The sequence below is a fragment of the Pundamilia nyererei genome, unplaced genomic scaffold (genome assembly GCF_000239375.1).
Source record: "Pundamilia nyererei isolate P.nyererei 1_Seehausen unplaced genomic scaffold, PunNye1.0 scaffold00042, whole genome shotgun sequence".
NCBI classification, from domain to species: domain Eukaryota; kingdom Metazoa; phylum Chordata; class Actinopteri; order Cichliformes; family Cichlidae; genus Pundamilia; species Pundamilia nyererei.
This window is the reverse complement of record NW_005187443.1, coordinates 636,992-648,138: the sequence shown is the minus strand read 5'-3', so window position 1 is coordinate 648,138 and position 11,147 is coordinate 636,992. Positions and strand designations below refer to the sequence as shown.

The following is an 11,147-nucleotide window of genomic DNA, read 5'->3' as shown; positions in this document are numbered from 1 at the left end:
GGCACGCTATAAGGGAGGAAATAAAGTCGCTCCAAGCCATCAGCAGAGAATACAAAAGTAGAAAACCGGTGTGGGCAAAGAGGGTTGTTCAACACCCTGCTGAGAGAGAGGAAATAAACACTTCCATATGCGATCCCTGCCAGAAATGCTTGTGCGTGCACACACACACACACACACACACACACACACACGCGCGCACACACAGGGTGTCTGGAGTTAATGCAGTGACACAGTGTTGTAAATTTGAGCACGAGAGTTGTAGTTAACAGCTCGCACCTCCATACGAATGGGATGGAATATTTTCTGCTTCCAGAAATTTATAGCTGGTAAGGCCTCGTCCATCACGGGCAGCTCTGTGATATAATGAAGCTTGGAAAGAAATACACTGCTGCGAAGCTGTAAGACTGGAGTTTCCTGACTAGTCAGGTAGCAAAATGGCTGGTGAAGAGGAATCCAATCTTATTTCTTGTGTGTGTGATTGTGCCGACTAAAAGGAACACACACCATAACTTCTGCCTGGGGAAACCCGTGAACTCTGGGCCACTGTGCCATTGGTCATGTCCAGAAAACAAACATTAACAGTCACTTGCATTACAAACACTTCTGAGAAACGTCACTGGCTACACTTCCTAGCATAACACAATTACTATTATCAGTATACACTTCATCCACCCTCAACTTTAAGCCTAAATACAATCCCGACTGTAGATCATATACAGTATCGTTAAAGCGTCCAGCTTAAGTACTAACACCAGCGCGGGCACGACATTAATCTGGTCCCATCTCAAAGCCTCTCTGATGTGATTGTGTGTTCCTATAAGCATGTGTGTATCATCCATAGTTTGTTTACATATGTGGAGCAGACAGTCATCTTCTTAGGAAGATTAGCCATAAAGAAGTTCCAGGGTTGATCAGCTGGTGAAGTTTTTTTTATAATGTGCATGCTTGCTTTCAAACACAGCACTCTGTCTCTGCAGTACATGTGTGTGTGTGTATTAAACTACATTGTGACAGAGTCATCAGCTGCTTGTTTCGAAAGGGTGAAGAGTTAAGAGTGCATGTCCATGTTTGTAATAGTCCCTAATTACATAATCCAGTTATTCTCCCACAGCTTCAGTACACACTGAAGTGGACATCTGATGGTTTGGCCTCAGCAGTGGTTCTAAGGGTGTGTCTCCTGCAGTGTGTGTGTGTGTGTGTGTGTGTGTGTGTGTGTGTGTGTGTGTTGCTTTCTCACCGATACCCAAAACAAACATAACATAAAAAAACTCAGCAGTGGAGCTGGTTGCAGCTCCTTATCAGCTCAGATTAGAAATGCCCTTGCATGCTCACAGGTCTATAGAAAGTCCAGACAACACAGTATTCAGTATTGGAAACCCTCCCCCCTCCTCTTTATAGAGCTGGCAGTCAACATGAAAGTCTGAGTGTGTATCAGCGAGCCAAGACAACGAAGCAGTACCTCTCCTCACATCTCGCTTGATTAAAGTGAGAAAATGGCACAAGCTCCGGGTAAAATTAGGTGACTTAGATTTTACAGATGGCCCTTGTTGCCAAGCATATTTTCTCAATTAAGGCTGATTAGGGAGGGGAAATTCCCTGACAGCGTGAATTATTAAAAACTTGAAATGGAGTCTGATCATGTGACGTTGTACAGCAGTGACACCCGACATTCCCAGATGAATGAAGAAAACGAAAAAGGGATGGGGGGGGGGGGTGGTGTTCTGATTAGCCCAAAGTGAGAACAGAATCTCCTTCCTATCCTAATAAATCATTACAAACTAGAGAGAACGGGTCTGGACTTGTGCTGGCGATTCCCTAGAAAGTGATTAAAAAATAATAATTGACCAGTTACTTCCTGTTTACAGGAAGGAAAGATCTTAAAGCCTAACACTCCACAGACAAACTACTGAAAACACAAGGGCACCAATCGCATCAGTTCCTTCACTTTTCCTTTCTATTCCACGCCCTCAGCAGGGCGACGCATGGTAGCGAGGCTTCTGCTGCTACAGCTCGACTAGATTTGCTTCTTTGCTGGAATCCCAAACATTTTGTTTACGCGCGTTTGACAATCCATTTCAGTTTGTTTTTGCTTCTTCACAGCGGCGCCACTGTTGGCATTAATCGGCATGTGATTTCATGGCTTATTTCTATCTAGTTGGTTACTGGGTTCAAGCAGCAGTCACACTGCGAGACAGTCAGGCCTAGAATTTCACCACAAAAAAGAAATCGGGGTGTTAGTCAGCACATCAGCTGCCATATTTTACCTTTCGACCCCACTTTGGACTGTGTGAGAATACACAGACTGAGAATGATCGACGACTTCTTCTTCTTCTCTCGCTGTTCTTGTATTATTGTTCCTTCTTAAACGAGTCATTTGGACACGACACAGAAGGGAAAACATGGGCGTGAACTATAAAAACTTTATTTGAACAGAGACATTGTAAATTATATAAATAACACTCAACAGCATAAAATGGCTGCTGTGAAGTCAAGCCAACAGAATTCTGTGATGTTTTGGAGTCACCGGCAAAGCTACCCACCCACAGGTATAATTTAGCTGGTAAGTGAAAACAAGACCTTAAAATCTGGAGTGTCAAAAATATGGTCCAGGAGCCAGAATTGGGCCAGCAAACACTCCAATACAGCTCATTGGATGGCTTTGGAAAGGGAACTTCTGGAGTTTTAATTGACTTTATTTCGTTTTACAGCTTTACATATTAACAAAGACGTCCCCCGTGGCCACACTGTTGAAATAGCATTTCTTTAAATGTGTAGTTAAACTTCTGTGTAGTGGCAGAGAGGACACTTTCACTGGTCTGGCCCATGTGAGATCAAAAACAGGCTTTCTGTGGTCCACAACATAATATCAGTTTGACATCCCTGCCTAAATAAATAAATAAAGTACATCATCTGTGCCACAATAAAGTTGCAAAATTCCAAAGACACGTTTCTAAATTTAAAGACCAAAGCTTGAAAGTTTCAATTCAAACATTACCACTCACAGTTAATTTGACTTGATAGCCAAACCTCAGTCTGAAGTGAGGAACTAATCGGTGGAATATGATTGAGCAGCATTTGTTTAAAATGAAAATCTGCTCTCGGAGCACGCTATTGTAAATAAATCTGAGCACCCAGAGGTAGCAGTGGCCTTTAGCATTGTTAAAATAAGCCCTCTGCTCCTCGTCTCTAAGAGGATGTTCAGATATTCAGTACCAGGTTTCCTTTATAATAAAAGATGTTGCGCAACAACAGAGCACCACACCTTAAGAACAGTGCACGATGATGATCGGAGGACTGTCCTGAAATGAATGAGAGAAGCTACACATTAACCAAAGCAACCTCAGAGCAGACCCACCAGCACGGCCGGCGGCCTTCACAGGTTATCTACATGTAAGATCGCCCTTGAAAAGAGTTGTTGCTCTTTTGTCCGTGTCTAAAAGAAGTCTCTGCGTGTCCCGGGCTGACTCCCGAGCATCCCTTCAGCGGTTTGCGTTGCCACGCTGGGAGCCTGTCAGAGCGGCTCAGTGTCAAACCTCCCAGCCCCGCTGAGTCAAGATGACCATAAACCGAAGGCTAGAGCAGCCACACTGGCCGGATGCTCGCATTTTTGTAAGGTGCCTGATGTTCCCTTTCCTGTTAGGTGTTAAAAGAAATGCTCCCTGTCGAGCCTGTTTGAGAAGTCATCAGGTAAAGTATAGGAAACAGACACATCTTAAGAAGGCCTAAATGAATTTAAAGTAGCACCTCTAAGCATTACTGCTCCTAGTGCTGGATGTAATTCTCCAGTAGGTTGGAATGTACGCAATATGTTGGACTTTCTTCACCATTTGTGCTTCCTCAACAGCTGGGAAAGTCAGAACACACAAAGGAAATCTGAATAAACAACGTGTGTGAAGCCTGTGGGGTTTCCATGTCCCTGAACCAGACAGGTGGCATTCCCTGTTGGGGAGAAAACCAGGCCCGGCTACTTCAACTTAAAAAAAGAAAAAGCCATTCACAAATCTGCCAATTAAATGTGACATTAAACGGTTCCGCAGTTATTAAATGTCACAACTTCCTCAAGTTTTAGTATTCATTGTAAAGTTCTATGGGTTTATTTCAACTGAAAATTAACCTCAATGAATCAAAAGTTTCCATTTAGATGAAGCTGTTTAAAAAAAGAAAGCAAGAAATCAAACTTGGCACAAAACCCGTTAAACGCACACCAATAAAAGCGCAGAAGTTTTGCAGCCTCACCTTTTGTCTTACCTTGCCTGACAGTTTTAAACCTGGCGGGTCCTTTGCAGTTCTTTAGCACGGTGTATATGTCGTACAGGGGTAATCCCGAAATCGAGAGATTCTCCACTTCGAGCAGCAGCTCCCCTTCACCCAGTTTCCCACTTTTGTACACCACCGCATTGTGGTTCAGCGGTCCAATGTAGGCGAACTCTCCGTTCTCCGCGCCGCCACGCAGCGGCACGTTGAGCTCACCGCGGGCATCTTTGGACACGGAGACCTCGTTCAACCTGGAGGTCCAGTGGTTCTTCTTCAGCGCGGGTTTGGACATTGCGAACAGTTAACGAGCCGACGCCAAACCGGCCGGACTCTGCCACCGGGGTTGGGGGGGGAACACAGTCACAGCAGTCCCTGTCTCTCTCCTGCTCGTTAAAAAGTAGATTTGTATCCGAGGGACGCGCAGAAAACTTTCTTTCTCTCCCACAGAAACATGAGCGCCTCTGACAGTACAGGTCCCGAATCAAGCCATTCCTGCCAGCGCTGAAATCACTCCTTGCTGTGCGGTTATTCTCATCACTTTTCTTAACATCCCCTCCGGTTTAATCCTCCTTTACTGTTGTCATCCTACATCTGCCACGCTCCCACTCACGGCTCGCGTCCACTTCTTAAATCCTCTCGGTTGTTTTCAAAACTCACTTTTAAAGGTTTTCCTTCCTCTCTTCCTGTTAAAAGAGACTTCACTCCTCCTCTGCCCGTATCCGCAGACCCCACTTTATCCACAGTCGACTGCGTCCAGAACTCCTTTAACCAGGTACGTCGCTCTGGTGCGTGGAGCTGAAAATCATTCCCACTCTGGTGCTGGGGATGTGTTGCTGTCCGTGCTGCGTTCAGGTGCTGTCGGATTTTTATGCGTTCACGAAGAGGTCACGTGAATAACCTGTGCGAACTCTTCACTCGTCCACAAGCCACAGATACTACAGGTCATTTCCCAGTGTTTCAGCTTGGTTGTAGTTTGAAATTTACATTTAACTTATATGTAATTATGATGGAACTTATAAAAATATGGTACAGTGTGTGTAATGCTCTGTGGTAATAATGTTCGACACCTTTAAATCACGACTGTAACCTAACGTAGCGCCTAAATTGACACTTCACTGTGGACTCAAGTACGCGACTTAAATAATTTATCATCGGGCACAAACCTGACGAAATGACCCTTCACGTGTTTTCTTTAAAGACCTCTCTGCGTGATTTACAACATTAGTATTTACAGTATCAACATGGTCACGGTGAGTTGAAGTGCTGTCAAAATAACTTCGAGGACCGAATGTCAGACTCCAAAAAGGGTATTTGAACGCAGCGCTATAAAGAGCGCATGCGTGCTGCTGTAGGGAGAAAGAGGTATTTGGCTTTCCCTAAATTAGAGCCTGGTGTCAGTTTGTTTATTTCAGTCGGTTCAAATTAAATTAAAGTGCGCTTCCTGGTAAAATTATAGAATGTGCAGTATCCATCGAGCTTTGATACAATGAATCTGACTGAAATGCTGATTTCCTAACATAGTGAGTCAGAGGTTAACCCTGTGATCACGCATACGTCTGGAATTCTTGTATTTCAGGTTAGACAGGTGTCAAACCATGTTTTAATGTTTGGCTGAAACCTCCCCTCTCTGCTTATGCAATCTCTTTACGCCTGAGACGGTACTATTTACATACTTAGTTGTATCCCTAGCTACTGTTTTTGTTAAACACAAATACTTGTTGATCCACATCTAAGAATCTGAGAGATGCTTAAAAATAATAATGGAGATGGACATATATAGATAGACTGCCTAATGGAATCACATGTGCCGGGCTTCTCACCTTGGGAGCGGCAGATGAACTTTTTTTTTCCAACCTAAAAATAACAGTAAAGCACTCTTAGTCCCAGCAGATAAAAAAAAAAAGAGAGAGAAAACTAGTGGCCTGGATGGGACGGGGAAATAGTAAATGCACTTATATAGCTCAAACTGTAGCTTTCCCTCATCTTCATCCATTATTAGCTGCTCATACATGAAATGCACGATTAATATTTGTTCCGTTCAGTGCAGGTCCGTTTCCAGGGGAAATTCTCTTTGCAAGCAAGTGATGAACAACAAACATTAATATGGAAAAAGTACTTAAAACATGACACAGGGCCCAAGTGTCATAAATTATAAACACCTTCATTCATCCACAGTGCACCATTAAACTAAACAGCCCTAACATTGCATTGCTAACTATGCCATAAAAAATGCATTAACCAGAGGTAAGCTATTATGTAGTACAAGAAACAAAGTTTGTCCTTTTCCTGAGAGACACGGTTATACTTTTAGTGGTGCTGATGAACTTAGAATAGGAGAGGATAGAGGATAGCACTTCTTCTTTTGTCTTCCATTTGACCGTCTTCCTCAGTTTTTTTAAGAACACACTACGAAAACACTGGTTCAACCCTTTAGCCCAATGTTAAATGGCTTAACAAACAAACAAAAAAACGTTTCCCTGGAAAGGGTCAGGTACAATGACTGAACCGAACATGAGGGAAAAGCAGCTGATGTACAAAGAAACACTTTGGAAACATCCCTGACCTGCCACAGTAGGTTGGTTGGTATTGGTTGGCCCGTTGGCCTCCAGGAAAATGGAGTAGGGTTGGTTCATGGAAGTTTTATTCATGAAGTCAGGGTTAACTCTGAGATCATGCCTGCCTGAAGTCCAGTAAGAAGGAGGATGCTAAGGGGTTAAAAGAAGTTTAAGTGGTGGTGACTGGGTTTATGTATGCACGTTTGTGTCTGCATGTGTATATGTGCCAGTAACTTCTAATGTGACCTCCGTGGGGGTCAGCCAGCTCCTCTGCCAGCTTCCTGTCATACAGTGTCACCCAAATCAGATCGACAGAGGCAGACACAGTGCCACGGGCCCAAAGTTTCCTATTCCCTTTCCACACATCCATCACTCTGTATATGTCAACATCTTCTGCCTTAGCTTTTGCAGCCTCTCTCTATTTGACTGCCACGTTCTCTCTGCCTTTCACTCGCTCGCAAACACGAACAAGCCACAAACCATTGGTGGCATCACAGTCATTGTTTCGGTATACCTACGCAGTCAGACAGCCATTCTCACGTTTGTCATTTTGCAACCGTGCATTATAAGTTCTACAATACGTCCAGTTTCACACATGTAACACAAAGCTGCTGATTATGTGCAGATTCTGTGGAGTTATTTATAAAAGTTATTACCTTGTCACTGAGAGCTCTCATTAAAACAGCACTTGCGTACGCTCGCACTCTGCCGTTGTGCCCCCTTGTTATGACAGCATTTAAAGAAGAAGACACAGATAAGAATGGTTTGCGTGTCATAAACTATTATTAGCCACCGTATTCATTCACTCTGCGTGATGAGCTTAGCGATACCGCTGACAAGTAACGGCAGCTCGCGCTTAATGGCCAACAGTAATAAAGCACCCTTCAAATTTGACAGCTGTGCTCAGATGACTTTGGGACCGCTCTGTGGCAGACCTCCACTATTAGTAGCTTTCATTGTGTGCACAGCGGCCGAGCCATCCATCACTTCTGATTTTAGGTTGTGTAATGTGACACATGCATCGTGGACACGGAGGCTGCCCCTTAGGATCTCTAATGGGTTAGCATGATCTCAAAATCCTAAGTCTGTAAAGTTTTTTCGAACCTGTTTTCTGTTTTGAGGGATGAATTCATCTGTGCACCATCCTCTATGCCAGGGGTGGGGGAACTCCAGGCCTCAACGGTCGGTGTCCTGCAGGTTTTAGATGTGTCCTTGATCAAACACAGCTGATTTAAATGGCTAAATTACATCCTCAACATGTCTTGAAGTTCTCCAAAGGCCTGGTAATGAACTAATCATTTTATTTGTGTGTTGACCCAGGGTGAGATCTACAACCTGTGGGACACTGGCACTTGTGGCCTGGAGTTCCCCACCCGTGATACATGCCAAGAGGAAGAAAATGAGGTTCGGGGATGGAAACCTAGCAGCACATGCTTGTGTATATCTGAGCTGATTGCGTACTGATGTACAAGTTTGCACATCTGCATCATAATTCACGAAAACCGTGCAAACCTTCCCTGAGGTCTACATCACTGCATCATAGTCGAACCCACTGAGCAGCTCCCAGCATTGTACAGCAAACGGGTTTTGTTCAGGTCACGTCAAAGCTGACCTGTGACCTTTCTGTGCTCATCACTTAACAAGCTCTGCAAATGAGGAGGATCATTTTTCTGCTTTAGATGTCACTTTAATCTGTTTTACCTCCGTGCTCTGATAATGCCTCATTCATCATAATAGCCACAAAGCATTGATGGCAAAGCGAGAGAGACGGAGAGCGAGGCAGGCCGAGAGGGAGTGAGTGAGAGAAAAAGAGCACAATCCTACTTTTAACTAAAGCAGAGCTGCAAAGCTCAGTGTTGCCCTGGAAGATTAAGGATGAATGGCTCAGCACAAAAAGGCCAACAGATTATCAATGGGGCTGCAGAGAGCTGTCATATCAAAGCTGGTGACAGGAGGGGAAGAGGCTGGGGAGTCAGTACAGAGACTAATGAGTTACTTGGAATAGTTACTGTAAGCTGTGCTGTGCTGGAGCTCTACTGTACTAAAATGCACTCTGAATTGAGGTCTTTTTTTACTAAGGGCCAGACAGGAGAGGAATGAGTAAATTGTCCACATTCAGCATATTAAGGAGCCTAAATAAACGTCAGCACATTCTCAAAGTTGGCTGTGATCCCAAGAAATAAAACACAGGCTGGATCTGGATGCTGCGAATGTTTGGCTTAAGCGTCACTTTGATATAGGAATAGCCCAGGCTTCCAACCAGTGTTTTTAATACCTGCAGGAAAACGTCGTCTTTAAATTTCTTGTGTGCATAATTGTATTTGGATGCAGGAATGGTTGCATTTAAGCCCATCTGGGTTTCGAATATGCATCGCTCTAAAGGAGATAATTCAGTTGGAAGGTGTGTTTTGTTTTGTCGCTACGACAAATACACCTCGGCACGCTCAGGTCTACAAATGAGTTTTACTCTTGGACACCCTGAATATAAGAACCTCCAGCTACTGTTAACTTGCTAAACACTACTACTGCCTGCTTTAATGATGCCTTCAGATGTATGCCATATGGGTCATCATGTCAGCACTCTGTATTGCCCTCCAAAGCTCGTCCTGTCAGTGGGAACCCAGAGAGGATCATCTCCTTTTTTGGACTGGCAGCTGAGCAGAGTTAAGTGTCTTTTTCTTTTTTTTATCTGTAATTTCAGGACCTTATGAAGGGGGACTGGCTACATTTAAATAAAGAGACCAGGACATTGGTGCATTTACTTCAAATTAAGAAGTTCTGCTTGTTGCACTGACTTTTCTCATTTAGAAAAAGAAAGTATATGTTCTGCACCAGTGCACATATGGTTTTATTGTATTGACATTATCCAGATTAAAGGCTGTCACTGATGCTACTCACAGTTGTGTTTGGTAACAGTGAATTTTTGGTGTTAGCTTTAATTTAATGTTTGCAGTCACAGTTCCACAATAGACATTGGACTTAATTTGAGCTGTTACAATTGAGGAAAAAATCCTAAGTTCACCCACTTCCAAAGAAATGAACAGTCTCTATTTTTTATGGAAGTTTTATTTTAATGGATAGAGTGAAATAAGTATCTGATCCCAAAGATTTGCCATGTGCCCATGTGACACACAGGCTCAAGCAAGTAAGCAATCAAATAATCCTGATCTCAACTTATTATGTGTCCACATAATCAATTTCTCCCATTACAACCTCTCCACCATCATGGGCAAGACCAATGAGCTGTCAACGGATGCCGGGTACAATATTGTAGACCTGCACACCAGCATGACAATGACCCAAAACATGCCACCAAGGCAGCAAAGCAACAGCTAAAGAAGAAGCACAATAAGGCCATGGAGTGGCCTGCCCAGTCTGCAGACCTCACTTCTGTAGAAAATTTGTCGAGGTAGTTAAAGTTTCGAGTTTCCAAGCATTGTTTTTGCTTGGGGATCAAACAATTATTTTACTTAATGACATGCAAATCAATTTATAACTTTCATGTAATATGTTTTTTCAGGATTTTTGTTCAGTATTCTATTATTCTATCAAATAATTATTTCCCCCACCATTAGGGTACGAGTGGAGAACTACTCAGCTTCAAAACAATATGCAAACCTTTCTGTTCTGAAACTAAGCATGTCCTTAAAATGTTAAATGGAAAACAGTTTGCACTTATACAGGGCTTTTTCTTTTTATAACCTTAGGAGCAACACAGAGCATGTCACAGTATGATTCTCATTCACATGCAAACTCATACAACAATGATGAAGACAAAAAGGAAAAAGAATAATGAAAGAAATAAAGATAGAAGAAAATCACAACATAAAAGCTTGGCGGCGTTGATGATGATATGCGCTGATGAGCTGGATATGACTGGGTCAGATCACGTGTGCCGTGTTAAAGCATAACTGAATAATTCAAAACAACATAAAGTCTGCACAGAACAAGGCTTTTCTTAGTGCTCTGCTACAGATCCCAGCACAGCAACCACACTGTCTAGAATAAAACAGAAGGAACTTAAGTGGACATTTTAGGGTCAGAGCCCAGCTGTACAGGCTGCTGATACTCTCTACTTGAAATTGTGAATGTGCTGATGGGTGAAGCACAACCGTGAGGAACTATGTGTCTATCAACTAGCTTTGATATCCTGTGTTCTCCTGTGGTATGTTTCTAAGCCCGATAAAATACAGAAGAATTTGTGAAAGAAAAAGGCTGATTAAAGGGGTTGTGAGTGGAGAAGTGTGCTGTATTCACAGATGGATAATTCACATTAGGACCATATGAGTCCCTCCCAGCTTGCCCTCGATGCTCCCCCTCTCTTGCCTTTAGCAACTG

At 43.2% G+C, this 11,147-nt stretch overlaps 1 protein-coding gene across 12 annotated transcripts in view; it reads right to left on the bottom strand.

Annotated features, from left to right (window-relative positions):
* magi1b (membrane associated guanylate kinase, WW and PDZ domain containing 1b) overlaps positions 1–5,082 on the bottom strand; it is a 139,565-nt gene extending 134,483 nt beyond the window's left edge. For 11 of the 12 annotated variants that reach the window (XM_005731202.1, XM_005731200.1, XM_005731204.1 and 8 more), the window contains exon 1: positions 4,237–5,082. In XM_005731202.1, coding sequence (XP_005731259.1) covers positions 4,237–4,546 — 310 coding nt within the window. In that variant the 5' untranslated portion in view covers positions 4,547–5,082. The remainder of the gene's footprint in view (positions 1–4,236) is intronic. The other variant, XM_005731201.1, reaches the window with a different exon arrangement.
* Positions 5,083–11,147: the final 6,065 nt, after the last annotated feature.